Here is a 22,820-nt window from a genome sequence, read left to right as displayed (position 1 = left end):
ACTCCCCAGCTTAAGAGATCTCTGATACCTCCTACCCTCCTAGGACAGAGTCTGAACACCTCGGCACTTTAAAAGACCCTTCACCATTCGACCCCAATTTCTCTTTTATTTATTTATTTTTTTTAAAGATTTTATTTATTTATTTGAGACAGAGAGAATGAGAGAGAGAGAGCACATGAGAGGGGGGAGGGTCAGAGGGAGAAGCAGGCTCCCCGCTGAGCAGGGAGCCCGATGTGAGACTCGATCCAGGGACTCCAGGATCATGACCTGAGCCGAAGGCAGTCGCTTAACCAACTGAGCCACCCAGGCGCCCCCCAATTTCTCTTTTAAACTGCTCCCCTGTCTCCTCTCCCCTTGCATGATGTGGCGCAATGACAGAAACTGTTCTCTCACCCAACGGGCTTTTTCCGTCCTGGCATTTTTCTGTCCCCACTTGGAGAGCTCCTTGAAGACTCATTCATTCGTTCGTCCAAGGAGTGCCCTACTAAATGTCAGGCGGCGTGTGGCCCTTGTACCCAACTCAAAGGGCCACGAGGAACCTCGCTGGCCAACTCTCAGCCCCCCACACCCCAACCACCACCGACGTCCAACCCGTCAGCTGCACCTCGGCTCTAGCGTTAGCCCTCATCACCCGGCCGGGGGGCTTGTTCACGCATCCTCCCACACCGTCCCCCAAGCCATGGAACGCCCACTCTTGGTTCTTTCTTCACACCGTGAAGCCTCAAAAAACCGATGAGGGGTGAATGACCAATCACCCCCCACTTTCACATCGGAGGAACTAAAGCACGGTACAAGGAGGGTTGAGGGGACCATCCCGCCCAAGTCCTCCTGAAGAAACGAGGCCTTCCCCAAGGGCCGACACCGCTAGGAACCCCACACAGCCCTGACACACCGCCCCGACCCCGCGAGGCGTCTACCTACACAAGCCCCCGGTCCCCGCACCCCGCCAGCACCCCGCCCGCACCCCGCCGCCGCCAGCGTGGCCGGGAGGGACCCGCGAGCGAAAGGGGCGGGCCCAAGCGGGGCGGTGCCCGCACCCGCGCGCAGGAGGCGGTCGGGAGGGCGCCTCCGCCCTGAGCTGCGGAGGAACGCACGTACGGGCAGCCGCGCGGAGGCGGGTGCGGCAGCTGCGCGGCGGCAACTACAAATCCCAGGGGGCGCCGAGGCGCAGAGGCGGAAGGGGTGGGCGGGGCGAGGCGAAGTGGGAGGGGCCGGGGCGGCCGAAGGGCCACGCTCCGGCTGCAGGCGCGGCGCGCGGGAGACCATGTCCGGGGGTAGCAGCTGCAGCCAGACCCCAAGCCGGGCTATCCCCGCCACTCGCCGGGTGATCCTCGGCGACGGCGTGCAGCTGCCGCCTGGGGACTACAGCACCACCCCCGGCGGCACGCTCTTCAGCACCACCCCGGGAGGTAGGGGCGGGCTCCGGGTGCGGGCGGTGCGGAGGACTGACTGGGCAGAGCGGGAGGGGTCGGGAGCCGCCTGTTGGACTGGGCGACCGGGCTGAGGGGCGCGGTGACTGGAATAAAGGCATCAAGGAGGCAGCGACGGTCACGGAGGTGGCCCCCGGCAGCCAACAGATGGCCGCTTCCCACTGCCTGCCCTCTGGATGCGTGCTCCCGAGCCCGGGCTGCAAACTGCTCCATTAGTTTCCTCCTCCTGGGAGAGACAGCCGAGTACCCCTACCCAAACAGATACGCACGCTTCCAGAACGACCACATACCGAGGTGTGCTGCCCCTTGTGGATGTGGGGGCGTTCTGAGGCAGAATAGCGTGGGGTCAGTGTGGCCTGGGAGCTAGGAGAGGCCAGGCCTGGGTTTTTTAGGGGTGGGATGGGCGTTCTCTGTTGGGGTAGACGACTCTTGCAGAATCCTTTTTCCTTCCCGACGTACCCCCAGTTTTGCATTGGGCCAGCACCCTCTGACCGAGGATTTGGGCTGAGGGCGCTCGCCTGCTCCAGCAGCGCGTCACCTGCACCTGTGGCAGGTTGCCCGTTTACGCTTGTGGGATCTCCGCAGAGGGACCTGGCGCCGCGGGCAGGGCTGTGCAGAAAAACACGTTCTTCTGTCCTGGGGGGAGGGGGAACCGTGTGACCTCCCTGAGAGTGTATGAGGAAGAGGAAGCTGAGCTGGCACGGGTGGGGGCCAGCCTTGGGCTGCCCTCGGGAGCCAGGCATTCCCTCCCAGCCCGGGAGCCCCGCCGCACAGGCGCTGATGAAACCTGCGCGCCCGTTTGCATGATGAAATCCTCGTGGCTCACCACTTCCCTACCATCCTCGCGCTGCCCTCACCCCGCTTTGCCCTTCTCCCCTCCCCTCCACTCTCCTCCACCGCTCCGGCCCAAACGGGGCAGATAGTGGCGCTCCATTGAGAGGCAGGGGTGCCCGTGGTGGCGGGCAGAGCGGCAGCCTGGTCCCTTGCCAGCGTCAGGGGCCACATGCTTATGTTCTCAGGCAGCGGCCCCACCACCGGCAAACACTGCCAGATCCGAAGTCTGAGCCGTTTGATCCAAAGCATACGCGGTTAGAACTGTTAAGGATCATGGATGTACTTGTTTCATCGGGGCTCCAAACTTGAAAACACATGTCCCTTGTCCAACGTCACACGGTTTTCTCAGATTGAACAAGAAATCGTTCTGAGGGGGGAAATCTCTCTTCGATTAAAAATAATCAAAGGAAAAGTTCTCAGTGAGCCTTCCGCCACCCTTGACTCAAATTCTCTTTTCCTGCTACATAGGTCTTTGTAGTCCATTTGGTGGGCTTTCTCTGTGTCATGCTGTGTCTACCAGAATTTTTCCTGACAATTTTGGGGTTCCTTCAAGTAAGGGTGTGAATCTCTACTTGATCATTTTTAGGTTGGGCACTGAGGCAGGTCTGAAGGCTCAGGTGCTCTTTTTTGCACCCTTTGCTGCTGGATGGGGACAGGTCAGATTGGAAGCCATGGCCAGGGTTACTGTTTGTAGGGAACTCTGATCCACTTCTCACCATGGACTGGGAAGTGGGTTTTTGGTTTTGTTTTGTTTTGTTTTTTGGTAAACCAGAACAAATCTCCCTGCCTTTGAAGGTCTTTAGTTGGGAGAGAGGGAAAGGGACACCTGGACCAGAGTGTAACTTTATTTCTGAGGCCAACTGGAAGAAAGCTAGCCATGCCAGGAGCCTAAAGCCAGCTTTCTTGTCTGGAGTGTCCAGCGCGACAGGCACAGCTCACAGTCCATAAGCTGGAAAATCACACCTTGCTTCTGCTAACGTCAGCGAGTCTGGTCTGCCTCAGTTAGCCAGGGCTTGGAGTCTTCCTCCAAAGCCCAACCTCATCCTACCTCTTTGCCAAGGCAGAGGCTTAACCTAAGGAAAGGTCATTTCTGGCACCCTTTTGCTCCGGTCTAGAGTGCTGTTTCTCATTCCTTAATGTACATATGAATTACCTGGGGACCTCACTTAAATGCAGACTCTGATTCTTTTTTTTTTTTTTAAGATTTTATTTATTTATTTATTTAACAGAGAGAGACACAGCGAGAGAGGGAACACAAGCAGGGGGAGTGGGAGAGGGAGAAGCAGGCTTCCCGCGGAGCAGGGAGCCCGATGCGGGGCTCGATCCCAGGACCCTGGGATCATGACCTGAGCCGAAGGCAGACGCTTAACGACTGAACCACCCAGGCGCCCCGCAGACTCTGATTCTGTAGGTTCTGGGTTTGGGCCTGAGAGTCTACATTTCTAACCAGCTCCCAGTGATTGATCTAAGTACGACACTGAGTGCTCAGAAATTAGTGGAATGTGACTTCCCTCACCTTTTCACACCTCTGGAGTCTGGCAAAAAGTGATGCTTCTAACCAGGTAAACTTCTCTTGAGGTTGGATTTGGCATCAGCCTTCAAACCAGGGTCTGGAGGGAGTCTGTGCAGGTGCCCGCACTAGCTTATTTGCAGGTGTCAGGAGCTCCCACAGTGTCCGCAGGTCACTCATGCTGGGAATGGAACTGCTGTGTTTGTCCCCAGAGGAACAGGAACAGCAGCTGATCTGAGCCATCTCCATTCCTAAGACGCCAGTTTACTTTCCGTGGTCATTAACCTTTCACAAGCTAAATCACTGGTCTGGTTAGAAGTCTGGAGAACTTCAGAGAAATTTGTTAAAAGGAGTGTTGTGTATGAATATTTGAGCCTGTGGAGGCTTCAAAGTGACCAGTGACACCACACACCAGCAGAACCTTAGAATGGGCCAGAAATTCTCCTTCCACCCCCACCATCAACCTTCATGTTCCCCGTCCCATGTTGGATGCTTGACCCCCAAGCTCCCAGGGTTGCTTGGCTGGTAATCATACCCAAACCCAGTACCTGGATAAGGTTAATCAGAGGTAAGCAGGTAGGGCTACAGATGTTACTGGCACCCTGGTTTAGATAAAGAAAGTCTGAGGCCATGAAGCTTATCTTGGAGCAGCTCCCAAGTCTTTGGCTATGGAACAGACAGTGCTGGGAAGAGGAGGAAGTGGGCTGGGCACTGAAGCTAGAGCACAGCCAGTGTCGCGAGGCCTCAGTCACACAGGGGAAGATGATGTCTTCTGATTGCCCGGGGTCTCATTATTAAGGACAGGTTAAGAGAACTTGGACATTAAGGCAGTGAGAGAAATGTAAGGGGCTCTCTTCTCACACTGTTCTGAGCTTCCTTTTAAAGCATTTAGAACATTCCACACTGTCCCTCATTAAAGACTTTGATGGAGGGGCCTGATATAGAGCACCCCAAACTCTCTCTGGTTCTAAGGCATTCACCGCATCCAGAACCGGAAGACAGTCTGACCTCAAGGGCTTGGCTCGCTACTTAGGAAGATGGAGACACACCTGAAACAGAATTAGAAGCATCAAAGTTGTAGCCATAGAATGAAGCGATTAGGCAGACACCCCCCACCCTCCATAACCAGTAGAACTTGTATGATTCTCACGTGAGAGTCGCCTGCTCCAAGTCGTCAGCCTGCTAGGCCTTACTTGCTAACAATGCACACATAGCTGTGAGTTTTGTTTTTTTTAAGATTTTATTTATTTGACAGAGACAGCAAAAGAAGGAACACAGGCGGGGGGAGTGTGAGAGGGAGAAGCAGGCTACCTGCTGAGCAGGGAGCCCGATGCGGGGCTCGATCCCAGGACCCCGGGATCATGATCTGAGCCAAAGGCAGACACTTAACGACTGAGCCACCCAGGCGCCCCTACCTGTGAGATTTAATTGCCTTCCGAGGCTTACATTTTGTTGTTGTTGTCTTCAATATCCTCAGAGGTAGGCAGGGCCTGATTTGAAAGAGGAGTTTGATTTTTTAACTTACTGTAATTTTTTGTGAAAGAGCAAAAAAGTCCTTCATTACCAAATTTGGTAAAAGGACAGGCAGGGTGGTACCATGTCTGTCTGTTGGTATAAAGCAGTGAGGCATTTTCTCGGATGGGTCTTTATTTGATATCCTTGCAGAGGAGGAATGACATGGGACAGCAGTATGGAAAAGAGGATTGCTTCCAAGGGGGAAGGTTGTTTGTTTTGTTTTTTAAGATTTTATTTATTTATTTGACAGAGAGAAACACAGCGAGAGAGGGAACACAAGCAGGGGGAGTGGGAGAGGGAGAAGCAGGCTTCCCGCGGAGCAGGGAGCCCGATGTGGGACTCGATCCCAGGATCCTGGGATCATGACCTGAGCCGAAGGCAGACGCTTAACGACTGAGCCACCCAGGCGCCCCCCAGGGGGAAGGTTTTTAACGAAGAATGTTCATTTGTACACCTAGATTTTACATGTTCAAACAAACAAACAGAAAACCCGTCACTTTCAGGTCTCAGAGCCACGCCCATGCTCTTCCTCCGTGATGATTCATGACAAATGAGTCACGTGTATTTGTTTACATGTTTGTTCCCTAGAGTAGAAGGGAAGTTCTTTCCCAGCAGTGTTACTCATCTTCCTATCTTGGCTTTTGAGTGCTGAGTCAGGTGTTCAGAAAGTGAAGAGTTGGGGCGTCTGGGTGGCTCAGTCGGTTAAGCGTCTGCCTTCAGTTCGGGTCATGATCCCAGGGTCCTGGGATTGAGCTCACATGGGGCTCCCCGCTCAGCTGGGTGTCTGCTTCTCCCTCTCCCTCTCCCGCTCCACCTGCTTGTGTGCTCTCTCTCTCGCTCTCTCTGTGTCAAATAAATAAAATCTTAAAAAAAGGGGGGGGCGCCTGGGTGGCTCAGTTGGTTAAGTGACTGCCTTCGGCTCAGGTCATGATCCTGGGGTCCTGGGATCGAGTCCCACATCGGGCTTCCCTTGCTCTGCAGGGAGCCTGCTTCTCTCTCTCTCTCTGCCTGCCACTCCCCCTGCTATGCTCTCTCTCTGTCAAATAAAGAAATAAAATCTTAAAAAAAAAAGAAAATGAAGAGTTGAAAAGACTCCTAGAATGACAGTATTCTCAGGGTAACCTGGCTCCTTTACCACCAGGCCTGGGTCTGAGCTGGCTTAATGATAACATTCAAATTTTTCTTTTCTGCCCTTTCAGTTGCAGGGTATATAAAATCGTTTACCTTGGAATGTCCCAGGGACAGAACTAACTTTCCCTGAACTTTCTCACTTATCCCAGTATTATAGATAACAGTATTTCTAATACTACTGTTTCAGTTATTGAGCAGAAAGTAGAAGGAAGTGGCCTTTATACGGAACATGTCAGTAGTGGGGCCAGGGCCTCAGACACTGGGATGGGTGCCCCTTGTTTACTTGTTTGCACCCAGCATCACTGACTAGGCAAGAGTAAGGCACATCTGCCCGTGACATTTGGACGATCAGGGACACGGGGAGCACAGGGTGTCTTGTAATCCAGTGTCGGTACCCCTGAAAGTTTGCCGAGAGAGCCTGGAGTGTCACAAAACTTAGTAACTTCAGCAACAATGACTTGTTATTTCTCTCCATTCTTTGGGCTGGTTGGGCATTCTTTGATTACTCATCTGGCTACATACAGTTGGCAGCTCGATTGTCCTGGGCTTGAAGGTCCAAGATGGCCTTACCCACATGTCTGGGGCATTGCTAGGGACACCTGAAAGGCTGGGAGTTCTCTGTGGTCTTGGTCCTCTGCCATTCAGGAGTCTAACCTGAGCTTATTTACATGACAGTTTTCAAGGCCCCTTAAGACCTAGGCTCAGAAGTCACATCACATCACATATGCAGTATTCTATTGGTCAGAGCAAGCCACAGGGCTAGCCCAGATTCCAAGAGGGGGGAGATGATTGCTTTGGAATGAGAGAAGCCTTCTCTAGGGCAGGGATGGGAAGAGTTACGGGGCCACATTTTCAGGCGGTCTCCCACAAAGGCCAAGCCTCAAAGTGTGGTCCTTTGAGGGAACTTAGCCGCCCATCCTGCTGTGCGGCCAGGCAGAGCCAAGGCCGGGCATAGAAGCAGACCAGAATCACAAGCCTGTGAATTGCCTGTTGGGTAGAACTGAGGACACCTGGGGCGCCTGGGTGGCTCAGTCGGTTAAGCGTCTGCCTTCGGCTCAGGTCATGATCCCAGGGTCCTGGGATCGAGCCCGCATTGGGCTCCTTGCTCAGCGGGAAGCCTGCTTCTCCCTCTGCCACTCCCCCTGCTTGTGTTCCCTCTCTCGCTGTCTCTCTCTCTGACAAATAAAGAAAGAAAGAAAGAACTGAGGACACCTTCCTGAAAACGCTGAGTCATAGATCCTGTGCCCCGTTTTCAAGGCCCGACTCAGCTCCCCAAAGCAAACTATACAGGTGGTCATGATAGCAGGCCCCCGGGCAATACCTTCCGTTTGTGTCATGCTTCCCTTGCTACCTGCTAGCTAGCCTGCCTCCTTTGTCCTCCTCAAGCACCCAGGCTTTGGGAATGCCCTTCAGGGGAGCCCACGCTTGCCCTGCCCACCTGCCCCTGCCCAGCACTCCGATTTGAACATCCTTGATTTTCTGGCGTGCTGGCAGGAACATGGAGTCAAGTTCTGAGCCAGCGGTCCAAAATGTGTAGGAGTGAGAATGCCAGGAGGTGCAGGTGGGTCCAGAACTCGCTTTGGTTTCCTGGTGACACATCCCAGGTCTCCTGCCGTAAAGAGAGTATGTGTACGCTGATTTCTGTCTCCTGCCCTTTGGAATACAAGGGGAAAGCAAGCCTCTATTAATTTGCTCGGGCTGCCGTAACAAAATACCACAGTCTGGGGGGCTTCCACAACGGAAATGTATTTTCTCACGGTTCTGGGGCTGGAAGTCCAAGAGCAAAGCGCCATCGGGGTTGGTTTCTCTTGGGCCCTTCCCATTGGCTTGCAGACGGCTGTCCTCGTGCTGCTTCTTTACTGGTATCTGTGGTATCTCCCTCTCTGTCCTTTTTCTTTTTTTTAAAGATTTTATTTATTTATTTATTTGAGAGAGAGAGAGAGCATGCACGCGCAGACTCCCCACTGAGCACGGAGCTGAGGGGCGGGGCAGGGGAAGCTCAGTCCCACAACCTCGAGATCATGACCTGAGCCGAAACCCAGAGTTGGACACCTGACCGAGCCACCCAGGCGCCCCACCCCCCCTACTTAGGACACCTGTATATCGGATCAGGGCCCCACCCTAACAGCCTCATTTTAACTTAATGACCTCTTTAAAGACCTTATCTTCAAATACAGTTTCATCGAGGTACTGGAGGTTGGAGCTTCAGCAAATGAATTTGGATGTGGTGTGGAGGCAATTCACGCAGAAAACAGGGCCCCTCCCTTTTCCAACCACAGCTTTTGTTGCTATGTAACGAGGCATTTCAGATGGGCACTCCCTGTTGGTAATGAATTCCAGGGGTAGCCTTAGCCTGTTCTGCACAGGTGCATTTTGAAGTGTTTGGGGGCAAGTGAGGGAAGGAGAAGGAGCTTGGCCAGCCCTTAGAATAATTGCTTCAGCTATTTTGTTCTGTATGTTTCTGCAAAAGCCTTATCTCTGCTAAATTATTTTCAGATAAAGTGGACTATTCCCTCACATGTCAGGGCCTCACAGGTGAGAGGGCCCTTCATCACTCATTGATTGCCCTCATTTGGTATTTAAGGAGCTTTGTAACATTTCTGGCCCCTGAGAAACATCCAGATCTTGGTTCTCTTTGCAGATAGGTTCGGAAGTGAAGAAAAATCTCAGACCGAGCACGCTCTGGTTCTCTACCCAAGATTTTCTCCCTGAGAAGGTGGCTCAGCTTGCTAAACAGACTGCCTGGTGTGTGGTGGGCAGGGAGGGAGACCCCTGGTAGCCCCTGTGGGTTTGCCTCCACGATGACACAGAGCTGAGGGCAAGAGCTGAATGTAAAATGATCCGGAGTATTTAGTTCACAGGCTGCCGGCTTGCATCTGAGCATAGGCATTTGAGCCTCCCCCCGAGTGTGTTGTGAAACACTCTCCCTTTCCCTGGAATGGGAACAGCAGTTCTAGGAATTCTGTTCTTGTACTCTTGCTAGGCCTCACGTCCCCCCCGCTCAGGGGAAGAATGTTTCCGCCAGGGGAGGCACAGGGGTCAATTTACAGGAGTCATGGCCAGCCCCGTTTTGAGCCCGAGTGTGGGTACTGTGGGAAGGTGGAGAAGAGTTCAGGACAGTCCTCTCTCAGGGAACATCCTGTTCTGGCCAAATACTCAGAAGAATAGGTAAAAGTCAGAAGAACCCTGAGCCATGGCAGCTTGGCTAGTTTTAAACAGAGGTTGGTGTTGAGGATTAGAGGCAATACAGGCTAGGTCTGCCCCTGGGGGCAGCCTTTCTGAGCCTCAGTTTCCTGTGTCTGAGTTGAGGATACTGTATCTCCCTTGTGGGGAGTAGGGGAATGGGAGCACGGAGACCTGGCATATCAGGCTATAAGCACAGCGTCTGGCCCACAGACAGATCATGATTTCATCTTCACAGTACTCCTGTGAGGTGAGTTAGTACCCTCCTCTTTTCTTTCTTTTTTTTTTTTTTTTTTATAGATTTTTTTTTTTTGAGAGAGAGCGAGACAGAAATAGTGAGAGAGAGCACAGGTGGGGAGGAGAGGGAGAAGCAGGCTCCCCGCAGAGCAGGGAGCCTGATGCGGGACTCGACCCCAGGACGCTGGGATCATGACCTGAGCCAAAGGCAGACGCTTAACCGACTGAGCCACCCAGGCGCCCTAGTACCCTCCTCGTAAGAGCTGAGGAGTTCAGCTGCCATTCGGGGTTGAGGGCCTGGCACACCACACCCAGGTTTGAGCCCAGAACTTGTGCCTCCAAGCACTGTGCTATTTGCACCACACAGACCACCCGCCAATAACAAGATCCCCAAAATAAATGGTAGCGAGTCAGAGCTGAAACAGACCCTAAAGATTACCTATAAAGCCTGGCACATGGTTGGTGCTTTAAAAATAGTTTGAGCCTAGTACACTGCCTTTGTTTATAGGTGAGGAAAACAGACCCAAGGGGAATGTCTGCATTCTTTTTTTTTTTTTTTAAGATTTTATTTATTTGAGAGAGAGAGAGAGCACAAGCGGGGAGGGGCAGAGGGAGAGGGACAAGCAAACTCCCTGCCAAGCAGGGAGCCCGACTGGGGGGCTCGATCCCAGGACCCCGGGATCACGACCCGACCCAGACGCTTAACCAGCTGAGCCACCCAGGCGCCCCGGGAGGTCTGCATTCATTGTACGTTCAAGCAAACTGTCATCACCACAAGCATGCCTTGAGAAAAAATGCCATTGTTGTATTTGGTGCACATCTAAAGTTTTTAAAGTCCTGAATGACACTGGCTTACCAAACACGCCAAAGCTCATGTTGATTCTTGAAGCCCGTTTCTGTGGGCCAAAGAAAGGATAGAGGGTGCCTTACCCTCCCCCCTCCCCCCAATCCCTTTTCAGGGTTGCGTCCCTCCCCTCTGATTTGTCCTAGCTCTGACCATATAATTGGTCCCTAAAATATGTCATGAAGCCATGCCAGTCGTAAAAGCTAGGATTTGTTTGTGTAGGTCTTATCTTGTGCCAGCCACTGTTCTAATCCACCCCATAACCCTATGAAGTTGGGAGTTAAAGTCTGACATGGACAGGGCCTAGCACGCAACAGCCCAGAGAGGTGCTGGAGGGGCAGGCTCAGCGTTCCACTTACCCTGTCCAGCAGAGAGCCCCCGAGGCTTTCTAGGGAGAGTAGGGGGAGTCTACCTAGTTCCAGCCAAGGCCATTTAACTTGACTTACTAGAAAAGGAGATTCTGACCCTATATCCTTATTTATTTGTTTGCTTAATGCCCTATGTATCAGAGGTTTTGTATTAAAAAACAAAATATGCTCAGTGTAAAAGATGTTCACTTTGCCTGGATTATCTCACTCCCCCAGAGGTCACCAGACATAAAATACATACAATTCTGTGACTCTGTTTCACATGATATGTCATGGACAATGTACACTTGTTCCAAATAGTAACCGTACAGCATCGAATTGTAGGTCTGATCCATAATTTAACCTGTCATGTAATATTAAAAAAAAAATCAGAGTTTTACATACATGTGTGTGTGTGTGTGTTATTCTGTCTTCTTTAGTATGGGCTTGATTTTTTCTTTTAAAGATTTTATTTATTTATTTGAGAGAGAGAGAGAGAGAGAGAGAGAGAGAGGGCATGAGGGCGGGAGGGGCAGAGGGAGAAGCAGACTCCGAGCTGAGCAGGGAGCCTTATGCAGGACTGGATCCTGGGACTCCAGGATCATGACCTGAGCCAAAGGCAGTCGTTTAACCAACTGAGCCACCCAGGCACCCTGTATGAGCTTGATTTTTTTCCATAATAAAAGTATGTCAAAGTCATACGTAAGTTGTTTATATACGTAAATAGTTAAATCTCAAGATTACTAAAAGACTCCTAACAAAGCAGTAACCTCTTGCCTCTCCATCCCCCGCCCCACCTTTAGAAGCAACTAACATTTTCCAGCTCTTTTTTTGGGGATTTACCCCCATATTTCTTTTTCTGGACTCACTGTTAGATGAGGACTTATTATTATTTGTACACCCTTCTCTTCCCATTCCCCAATATAGCTATATCACAATTTTTTTTTTAAGATTTTATTTATTTATTTGACAGAGAGAGACATAGCCAGAGAGGGAACACAAGCAGGGGAGTGGGAGAGGGAGAAGCAGGCTTCCCGTGGAAGAGAGAGCCCGATGTGGGGGTTGATCCCAGGACCCCGGGATCATGACCTGAGCCGAAGGCAGATGCCTAATGACTGAGCCACCCAGGCGCCCCTATATCACAAATTTTTTAAAAATATGCATTATTTTTATTACTATGACCCTTGATGAGCCAGGTAATTATTGTACAACCTTTTTTTTTTTAACAATCTGTTTTCTTTAAGATTTTATTTATTTGTAAGAGAGAGAGAGCACAAGCAGGAGAAACTGCAGGCAGAGGGAGAAGCAGGCTTCCCGCTGAGCAGGGAGCCCAGTGTGGGACTCAATCCCAGGGTCCTGGGATCATGACCTGAGCTGAAGGCAGACCTTTAACCAACTGAGCCACCCAGGCATCCCTAACTTTTTTTTTTTTTAAAGATTTTATTTATTTAAGAGAGAGCACAACAAGTGGGGGAGAGGGGCAAAGGCAGAGGGAGAAGCAGGTTCCCAGCTGAGCAGGGAGCCTGACCCAGGGCTCGATCCCAGGACCATGAAATCATGACCTGAGCCGAAACCAAGAGTTGGACGCTTAACCAACTGAGCCACCCAGGTGCTCCATTATACAACTTTTTAAAAAATAGTTAATAGGGCCACATGGGTGGCTCAGTCGTTGGGCGTCTGCCTTCGACTCGGGCCGTGATCCCAGGGTCCTGGGATCGAGTCCCGCATCGGGTGCTCTGCTCAGCGGGGGGCCTGCTTCTCCCTCTCCCACTCCCCCTGCTTGTGTTCCATCTCTGGCTGTCTCTCTCTCTGTCAAATAAATAAAATCTTTTTTAAAAATGTGGTTAGTTTTGGGTTTCAGCTCTTGGTTTCGGCTCAGGTCATTATCTCATGGGTCTTGGGACTGAGCCAGTCTCAGGCGTTGCACTCAGCGGGAGAGTCTGCTTAAAGATTCTCTCCCTCTGCGCCCCCAACCATTCGCATGAGCACTCGCGCGCGCGTGTGTGTTTGCACGTGTGCTCTCTCTCTCTTTCTCTCTCTCTCTCAAATAAGTAAATCTTTAAAATGTAGTTAGTTTTAGGGCGCCTGGCTGGCTCAGTCCATAGACCATGCAACTCTTGATTTCGGTTGTGAGTTTGAGCCCCACATTGGGTATAGAGATTACTTTAAAAAAATGTGCTTAGTTTTCATTCAAATAAGTCTTCCACACACTCCAGCACCTCTAAAATACTAAACAAAATACAGTTTTACACACAAAATCTGACTTCTGGATTTATCAGTCCATTTTTTTTTCCCTCTGTCCAGAACTGTCCGGAACTGACAGGCTCTGGACGTACCGTGTAGCCGCTGATAGGAGATTCCCTGAAGCCCTTCCTCTTGGTCTAATTTTGGTAGGATATTCCTCCTGTAGTGTTCTGAAAATGCCTCTAGTCTACTTTTACTTGATTGGTATTTGACGGTGTAAAACCAGGCCAAAATGGATTCTCCCTCAGGATTACGAAGGCATTGACCTACCATCTTCAGACTTCCAGCATTGCCATTGAAAACGTTTATGCCAGGGCGCCTGGGTGGCTCAGTCGTTAAGCGTCTGCCTTCGGCTCAGGTCATGATCCCAGGATCCTGGGATCGAGCCCCGCATCGGGCTCCCTCCTCTGTGGGAAGCCTGCTTCTCCCTCTCCCACTCCCACTGCTTGTGTTCCCTCTCTCACTTTGTCTCTGTCAAATAAATAAATAAAACCTTAAAAAAAAAAAAAGAAAGAAAACGTTTATTCCATTCTTATTCCCAATCCTTGTGTGCACCTGTTGTATTTTTCCCTTTCTGGAAGATTTTAGGATCTTTTTATCCAAACGATTGTGAAATTTAACAATGAATGTTATGTTGGTTTTTTTAATTCATTACACAGGAGGACACTCAAAGGGCATTTCAAGACTGTTCTCTTTCAATTCCGTAAATTTTTCTTTTTTTTTGTATTTTTCAGTAAATTCCTTCTAGCAGTTTCTCCTTTCTCTCTTTCTTGACTTTCTATTATCTGATACTAGATTTCTAATTTTTTTTTTTTTTTTTTTTGCCTGTTACCTTTTTTCCTTTCTGTTCTTTAAAGTCTTCAAAAAGTTTAAAAGTTTAAAAAACAGTACTGAGTCCCTTTACTATTTCCTTCTGTTGGTTTGTTTGGATCTCTCCATAGATGTTGTAAGTTTTTCTCAGAAATGTGTGGAGGCATCCGGCTGGTTATATTTAAGAGTGAGTACTGCAGAGCTGACTAGAGGCCCTTTGCGAGGTGTGGAGGCTGGTGGGCTCAATCTGGTGGCTAGCTGCTGTTTTTCATCCAGAACCCCCTTCCCAAAATCAATATCAGTCGGTCTTTATCTTTGCTCTTTATTCTGAAGCCGAGAAGGGCTAGGCGTTTGAGGCTCACCATTCGGGAGGTCAACTTGAACTTAATTTCCCTGTCTTCCCCTCCCTCATGGAGTGAGGGGCATAGGGCATCTCTCCTTATTGTTAGCCCCATTCCCATTTTCCATTATGCCTCTAATTCCTGAACCTTCCTGGGTTCCTCCAAAACCCCACTTCCTATTGTAACATCCACCCCTACCTCCCTGCATTTAGATGCTACCCTCATCCTCTCTGTTAGAACTATTCCTCCATTCACTTTCTGTATTCATATATTGTGATTTGGGGTACCAATGTGAGCCCCACTTGCTTCCAACTTGAGTATGTGCTTCTGTTTCTTTGTTTCTTGGTGTTTGCATGATTTTTGAGAGAAGAAGCAGGGAAAAAAATGTCTTGGCTTTGCCATCTTGAAGCCACCTAGAGCCTCAGAAGCTCTTCATGCTCTTGGTTGTAGAAGCCTAACAGAGTTGCGTCATTTTCCCTAATATAGAAAGAGAGAGTAGGCCCTCAGCTATAGAGTATTATGTGGAAACTGCCAGGGGTGATACCCACATACCCCAGAGCCCACACCTGACCAACACCCTCCAGCTATTGCTGCTCGGCGTCTTACAGGGACCTTGGCACCCCCCCCACCCCGGTTTCCACTTCCTGTTCTTGTATGCAGGCCAAGTCCCCAGCTCTGGTAGACTGCATTTCAGCCAAGGGTGCCTATTTTTGACAATATGAGACTGTGTGTTTTGTTGTTTGTCTCATCTGTGGGAGACAGAGGGAATTTCCAGAAGATCACTGTTGGCTGAAGCTGTGTGGTGGTGCATCCCATGAAGGGATGGAAGAATTGAGGGTTGAAAAGCTAAAGCTGCTTCCGTAGGAAACATTTCCACTACCTTGGTTGCCATCTCATATTCCTCACTGACCCCAGGTGAGTCAGAGGGGGCTTGGGGTCCCTTCCGAGGCTTGGCGCCTTTGTCAGCTGACTTTCTGAACACCACCATCCCACCCCCCTTGCAGGCTCCCTCCCCAGCTAAAATACTCTGATGGTGGGTGTCTTGGGCGCTGCCTCTGCTGGCATTTAGTTTCTGGGTTTTATTAGCTCAAATGAGGATTCTTACTCTTAAACAACTGCCCTAGGTGTAGGACAAAAGGCACAGAGGCTCTTTTTCTCTTTTAAGTATAATTAAGGATTTAAAAATCGCCTGGTGCCACTTCCCAGTATACTCCCCCTAAGAATTGAAAGCAGGGTCTTGAAGAGCAATTTGCACATGCATGTTCACAGCAGTATTTATTCACAATAGCCAAAAGGTGGAAGGAAGCTAGATGTCTGTGGATAAACAAAATGTGGTATATCCATGCAGTGGAGTATTAGTCAGCCTTAAAAAGTAAGGAAGTTCTGACACATCATCCACATGTGGACATTATGCTAAGTGAAATAAGCCAGTGACAGAAAGACAAATACTGTATGATTCCACTTATATGAGGTTCCTAGAGCCGCCCAATTCATAGAGACTGAAAATAGAATCGTGGTTTCCAAGGGTTAGGGGGAAGGGAAATAGGAGTTGCTATTTCCTGGGTATAGAGTTTCAGTTTTACAAGATGAAAGCGTTTTGGAGATTGGTTGCACAACCCTGTGAATGTACTCAACTGTACACTTAGGAGTGGTTATGATGGTAAATTTTATGTTATTTGTATTTTACCACAATGTAAAAAAAATCTCTGGAGGCCCATGACTTTAAAGAGCTTCTCCAGAAGCTGCTGACCCCCTGGTTCTTTCTTTCTTTTTCTTTTTTTTTTTTTTTAAGAGAGGAAGAGAAGTGGGGGAGGGGCAGAGAGAGAGGGAGAGAGAAAATCTTAAGTAGGCTCCATTCCCAGGTCAGAGCCCGATGTGGGGCTTGAGCTCACAACCCTGAGATCATGACCTGAACCGAAACCAAGAATCGGATGCTTAGGGGCGCCTGGGTAGCTCCGTTCGTCAAGTGTCTGACTCTTGGTTTTGGCTCAGGTCATGATCTCAGGGCGTGGGATCGAGCCCCAAGTCAGGCTCTGTGCTTGGCGGGGAATCTGCTTGAGGATTCTTTCCCTCTGCCTGTCCCCTTGCATGCACATGTGTGCATGCGCTCTCTCTCTATCTCAAATGAATAAATAAATCTTAAAAAAAAAAGACACTTAACCGACTTTCCCAGTTGTTTTTTGAGACCACTGAATCTCCAACTCTTAGGTTCCACTCTGATGGGGTCAGTTCCCTATTCTTTGGTGGACAAAGCAACAAAAAAAGCAAAGCTGGAGGGAGGCAAGGACAGGGCAGATTCTTGCCGAGACTTGAGGATCAAGAAACAAAGAGTGGTCCATCTCTGAAGCCAGGGCATTTACCCTCAAGGAGAAGGCACTGTTGTTCTCCATTTGTAGCCTCCTGGGCTCATAAGCACTCAGCCCTTCATGTTACAGATGAAGAAACTGAGGCCCAGAGGGGGGAGGAGCAGAGGGCCTTGTGCACAAGGTCACACAGCCGGTTGGTAGCAGAGCCTCCAAGGCAGCCTGGGTTCTGTGTGCTTTGCTTTACACCCTCCCACTAGGAAATGTGAGCTGTGGACTGTGGCCCACCCACAGGGTGGTGATGACAAGGCTGCAGCATTCCTGCCTCTCAGGCAAGGAGCGTGAGACGGGGTAACTGCCTAGTTAGGGCCACAGTCAGACGGGGACATGAAAGGAGGGAAAGTGCATCTTTTGGTATCTCCTTACCATTTTTCTGCTGCTCATATTCCAGCCCTCGGCAAAAGGACCCCCAAACCCATGCACTCAGACTCAGAGCTCAAGGGTGCAAATGGGTTCCTCTCCTGGGGCCGCTCACAGGCTGGTGCTCAACATTGAGACATGGATCCCCACTGTTAGAATGTCACTCATTGTAGCCCTTCAGTGGGGAAAATACTCCAGGTTTATTGATAAGGACATTCCTGAAGTCTTAAAATCATCGCTTCTAAACTCCGGCACTCATATTCCATCTGCAGTTTGTACTGTACCTTGTCTTCTGTTTGTATATATATTTAGTATTTGTCTTTATATCCTTTACCTTTTTAACTTAGTTTTTGTTATCTTATTATATGTATTATTTATAACATATATACTGTTATCATGTTCAGTGATATCCTATCATATATTAAAAGGAAACTTGATATCATGACTATATATGGAAAACCAGATTCACTTACCATAAATAGAAGGTAACTATAAAAAGAAATATAATGACACCAAGACAGTTTTAAATTCTAGCTGGATTCCACTGCCTGCGGAAGGCTTTGAGCCTGAGGCCTGCTCTTTGTTGAAAAGGAAGAATCAGAAGTGTGAGGGAGGTGTTGAAGATGTTACTACTACCATCCTGGTGCTTAGAGGTCATCCTGAGTAAACAAGGACCCAACATGAATCACCTCTCACTAGTCACTGTTCTTTGATGAAATCAGCTGGGGCACAAGAATCCTTGGTCCTGACTGTAGAAGATGTTCCTTTTTAAGGTATCACTCAGGCAACCGCCCTCACAAGGTGGGTCCTGGGTGTGGTTTAAGGATAGTGAATAACTGCAGGAGACTTGGTCCTCACCCTGGGGTGAAGCTTGGGAAAGGAGAGCAAAGAGGGAGTGGATAGAACATAGACGATGTGCAAGCCCTGAGTGCGGTGACACATCAGAGCGGGTGTCACAGGGGAGACGGGCTTAGCAGGACCCCATGCGTCACTCCTGTCCACAAAGCCCAGGTGGGAAGAGTTCTCATTTTTTACTAGTTTGGGGGAATCACTCAATTTTCCCTTTGCTCATCTGTAAAATGGAGTTATAGATTCTGGATATCCTATGAGGGTACTGTAAGGACTGAATTGAAAAATGAATAAAAATGTACCTTGTTGGGGCGCCTGGGTGGCTCAGTCAGTTAAGCGTCTGCCATCAGCTCAGGTCATGATCTCAGGGTCCTGGGATCGAGCCCCACTTCATCAGGCTCCCTGCTCAGCGGGAAGTCTGCTTCTCCCTTTCCCTCTGCCCCTCCCCCCCGCTAGTGCTCACTCTCTCTCTCTCTTAAATAAATAAAAAACATATACCTTCTGTAGTATTGGGTATGATTGTCCTGAGTCTGCCTTGCTCCTCCCCCCCCCTTTTTTTTTGCATTTTTTTTCTTAAGTAAACTCTAACCCCAAGGTGGGGCTCAAATTCATGACCCCAAGATCAAGAGTCACATGCTCTGCCGACTGAGCCCGCCAGGCACCCCGGCCTCAGTCCTCCTTGGTCCAGCTTCTGCAGAAAAACCTGCTGCCTCTGCTACAGCCATGCCTCAAAGAAGTGGAAAATAAGCAGGCAGGAGGTTTGAAATGGCTTTTTCAATGTCCCTGTCCCCCCCTCCAGGTACCAGGATCATCTATGACCGGAAGTTCTTGATGGAATGTCGGAACTCACCTGTGACCAAAACACCTCCACGGGACCTGCCCACCATTCCCGGAGTCACCAGCCCCACCAGTGAGGAGCCCCCCACAGAGCCCAGCCAGAACCACCTGCGCAACAGCCCAGAAGATAAGCCGGCCGGTGGTGAGTAACAGGGCTTGGCCAGGCTCTTCCTCAGGAAAGGAACATATGCAGCCGGTGGAGCCCCTTCAAAGAGGAAATTTGAGCGAAGGGAATGATGGTCACTGCCCCCCTTCTGTGGAGCAGCTCAGAGACCAGACACATGGGGCTGGGGGGGTAGGTAGAACGTTCAACGGTACCAACTTTCCCCATGAAAGGAGTCCAAGAACTCCAGGAGAGGTGATTTGGCCCCATCAGGTAATGTAATTCATGGGGAGCTTGTTTGAAGTGAGGAGGACTCCACACAGCAACTTTCATAAGCATGACCCTTGGTATTATTGTCCCTGAAGCATTTCCTCGTGTCTGCCACACTTGGGACACACCCATGATGTGCATGTGCAGGACATGACTTATCAAAGATACAGTAAACTTGCCCTCTAGGGAATTACAGGTCTACAGGATGAGAAAGGCACCCAGGATATTGACCCACTAGTGGATCCACTAGTGGATTCTTGATGAAGACAGAAACAATGCAACCAGGTGTTTCTGCATGCATTGGTTTGACATGGGGCGGCTGGGTCCTTCCTGGTATCTCACCCCACTTTTCCCCTAAATCAGAGCGACCACCCCGGTGGAGGTTGTGGGTGTGAATGCACTCTGTGCGGCGTCATGACTAGCTCGCCAGAGCATCTCAGCTCTCTTGCTGTGGGAGGATGAAGTGTAAGCACTTGCAGACAACCTGAGTCAGATTGGAACCCGCTGACCCTTCACCCGGAAGGCAGTGGACCAAGGCCAGAGAGGAAGCAGCTGGGACCTCAGGCTGGGCTGGCCCTGCTGACAGCAGCAGAGTCTATCTACCCAGGGTCTGTAGGACATGATTCATAATTACGCTGGGAACCCCACAGCCCCTGACCGGCAGCCCTTGCCTTGCACTGCAGACTTGGAGAACAGTGGGAAGGAGGGCGGCGGGGAGGTGTACTTGGGCACACATGGAGCAGTGTGAAGGACAGCTCCAGGCAGTGTGGTCACCTGCCTTTCGTTAAAGGATGCAGAGAAGGATGGATAGATTCATGTGGTCAGTTCCATGGTGCTTCCCACCCACCTCTTTGCCTCAAACCAAAGACTAGAAGTCGAGGATGGAGGTAGTCACACCTGACATTGTGGAACCGTCACTACCTGACGGCTGTGCCAAAGTCCTCCCAGTTTCTGGAGCTGTGCTCACCCATAGCAAATGCAGGGTTGGCCCAGAGATGCCCCAGGCTGACCAACCCTGAACCCACAATAATGGCCCAAGAGTTCCGTTGTGATGGTGAGGGATGGACATAACTTTTCATTTTGCTTAATAGGATATTAGCCAAAGCTCCTAGCCTCGGACCATGTATTTGTGTAAATATAACCAGAAGACGTGGTCATTTTCCCCGTGGGGGCTGGGGTGGGCATCTCGGGATATAGAACCTCAAAGCAGCCTTACCCAGGAGATCATGAATGAGGCAGCTCCATTAAAGAAAACAACCTCCTGCAGCGTGAGTTGGAAAGAGTGAGGGTGAGGGCAGTGAGTAGCTGAATTACCAAAATAACTCCTTTACCACAGAGTCAGGCTATTCTGTGGGCAGTTGGACATACGCCTAGTAGGTTGTATTACCATCTTCTAAACCAAGGTGGGACACATGCTCAAAAAAGGTTTATGTTTAAGGAACATTCTTCTGTGAGGTTGTATTTATATCAAAGCCAAGTAACCATTCACTCTTGTTAAAAACAATAAAAATTATAAAAAATTCAAGACTGTCACTTCTCCTGTGGGGAGACCCAGTCTCTGCTCTTCCTTTAGGATTGGGGAAGAGAGCACAGCTGGACCTTCAGGCCTGTTTCCAGGAATTCCTAGTGGAGTCCTGCCCTCCCTCCATTCTCCTTGGCCCCTACTCTTGTAGGAACAACAAAATGAAAATTAACGTCTCTCCCTGGCCTCTAAAATGTGAGCCCTACCATTCACCCGTTGCTTACCTGGCCGTCTGTCCTTTCTCTCCCCAGGTGAAGAGTCACAGTTTGAGATGGACATTTAAAGGACCAGCCATTGAATCGAGCAGTGCCTCTGGGCCCCCCTGGCCCTTCTCGGGAGAAGAGTCACACCAGTCAGGCCTTTTGCGAGTCATAATCCTGGGCAGGCGTTGAGCATGGGGTCAGCCATCCCGGCCCTCCGCTCCCTCACTCAGGGCACCTTCTCCCCCTTCCTCTTCGTGAACACCAGCGGATACCTCCATGTGCCTCCATTCATGCAGAAGCTGCCACCCTAACGGGAGTGACTCTCGTGAGCACACCCTGCAACCCAGGGCCAGGATTGGACGTGGTGGAGCCCTTCTGAGTGATTATCCAGCTCTTCCAGCCCCATCCTCTGGGGGCGCACCCACCCCTTCCTTAGTGCGTGGTGTGCGTGGGAAAACTCCCCTCCCCCTCCTTCCCCAAGAGAGGAAATAAAAGCCACCTTTGCCCTAGGGCCAAAAGTTGGCCCCTGTCTGAGCTCTTTTCAACTCCATATGGATAACTAACACCAACTACTATTTGTACTTCTAAATACTTTCCTATACGTTATCTCATTTGATTCTCACACTGAACCTAGAAGGTAAGTAGACTGTTACCCTCATTGTACAGGTCAGAAGACTGGCTCAGAGAAGTAAAACGCATACCAGTAAATGACAGATGGGACTGGCTTTGAGCTGTGCTGCTCTCTCAGCTCCTGTTTTTCAGTGGTGGGTGCAATTTCTTTTCTGGGCTTTGTCCCCCAAGCCTGTCAAGTGACCCCGTTCCCTTCTTTCTGGGGCCCATTCCCTGCAAGAGTTCAAGGGGAGAACCTGAGCCTTGGATGATGTAGTGTGTCTTTGACCTATGCATCCCTCATATTTGTCCATTGATCCCTTTGTGTGAGCTCCCCGGGGGGACACAAACATGAGACAAGTGCTCTGCCTTGAGGATTTCACTGAAGCGTAAGATTTGCCCAGAAGGAAAGGGAGTATAAAAGATTGTATAGGATCCGTTACCAGAGAATGGTCCATGCAAGTAGAGGCTTCATGGAGGTGATGCTGCAGCTGGGGTCCTGCGAAGGAGTGGGCTGAGGAGAGGCAGGGGCCCAGTATTGCCAAGGTCAAGTGGTCTTGGAGAACCAGGGCATTCAAGCACAAGACGTCAAATTGCCCACTTTAGCCAGAGCCGGCAATTTGTGTCAGTGGGGACGGCTTTTATAAATGGCCATAGAAGAGCCAGATTTCTAAGGGCCTTGAATGGCGGCCAGAGGGCTTGCCGAGAAGTAGCAGGTGTTTCTCATTACAGGTATGTGGGGGTGAATGGCCTTTGGCCAAGAGGCAATGGCTGACCTGGACCTTACAGTTCTGGACTCCTAGTACTTGTCAAACTGCCGTTTGGGGAGCAGCAGGCCTTAGTGGCCAAGTCCTTTGCCTGGCCTTTCCTACAGCTGAGTTGGGAGTCCCCTCCCCTCACAGGGACTATGGAGGCAGCTGGAATCTGTGTGCCTGGGGAGGGCATATGGAAGGGCCCAGCCCTAGTGGCATGCTGGCTTCAGGCACACAGCATACCCTTTGCATGTAGATAGAAAGCGAGACTGAGGGGCCACCGCCAGAGCAAAGACAGCTAAAGCTCCAACTAGAATCAGGATAGAGACCAACCAGCCTTCCCAGTCCCTTAGCTTTCCAGTAAAAGCATCCAACCTGAGGTCTTGCTCACAAGTCTGCATGATATGTCCATTCCCCTTGGTCCTACATCTTACAGTCCAAGAGAGGGTAAAAAATAGGCTTCTCTGACAATAAGAAAATCATTTACAAGTTGTACGCCTTTCCCAGTGAACACAAGTATCCTCCA

At 50.2% G+C, this 22,820-nt stretch overlaps 1 protein-coding gene across 1 annotated transcript; it reads left to right on the top strand.

The window, feature by feature from the left end:
• Positions 1-1,216: 1,216 nt before the first annotated feature.
• EIF4EBP1 (eukaryotic translation initiation factor 4E binding protein 1) lies at positions 1,217-21,497 on the top strand. The gene is made up of 3 exons (XM_032413791.1): positions 1,217-1,409; positions 18,798-18,977; positions 20,982-21,497. Exons 1-3 carry the CDS (start codon positions 1,265-1,267, stop codon positions 21,011-21,013), a joined length of 357 nt encoding a protein of 118 aa, XP_032269682.1. The 5' UTR covers positions 1,217-1,264; the 3' UTR covers positions 21,014-21,497.
• Positions 21,498-22,820: the final 1,323 nt, after the last annotated feature.

Source organism: Phoca vitulina, unplaced genomic scaffold, assembly GCF_004348235.1.
Source record: "Phoca vitulina isolate PV1807 unplaced genomic scaffold, GSC_HSeal_1.0 scaffold15, whole genome shotgun sequence".
Classification (NCBI taxonomy): domain Eukaryota; kingdom Metazoa; phylum Chordata; class Mammalia; order Carnivora; family Phocidae; genus Phoca; species Phoca vitulina.
The sequence above is the reverse complement of the archived record's forward strand: the minus strand, read 5'-3'. Positions and strand labels throughout refer to the sequence as shown.

Excerpts from the sequence above, each read along its gene's own strand:
- EIF4EBP1 (XM_032413791.1), top strand. The coding sequence starts at position 1,265 with ATGTCCGGGGGTAGCAGCTGCAGCCAGACCCCAAGCCGGGCTATCCCC. Across the intron at positions 1,410-18,797 it reads CTTCAGCACCACCCCGGGAG|GTACCAGGATCATCTATGAC; the intron begins GTAGGGGCGGGC and ends CCCCCCCTCCAG. Across the intron at positions 18,978-20,981 it reads AGAAGATAAGCCGGCCGGTG|GTGAAGAGTCACAGTTTGAG; the intron begins GTGAGTAACAGG and ends TTCTCTCCCCAG.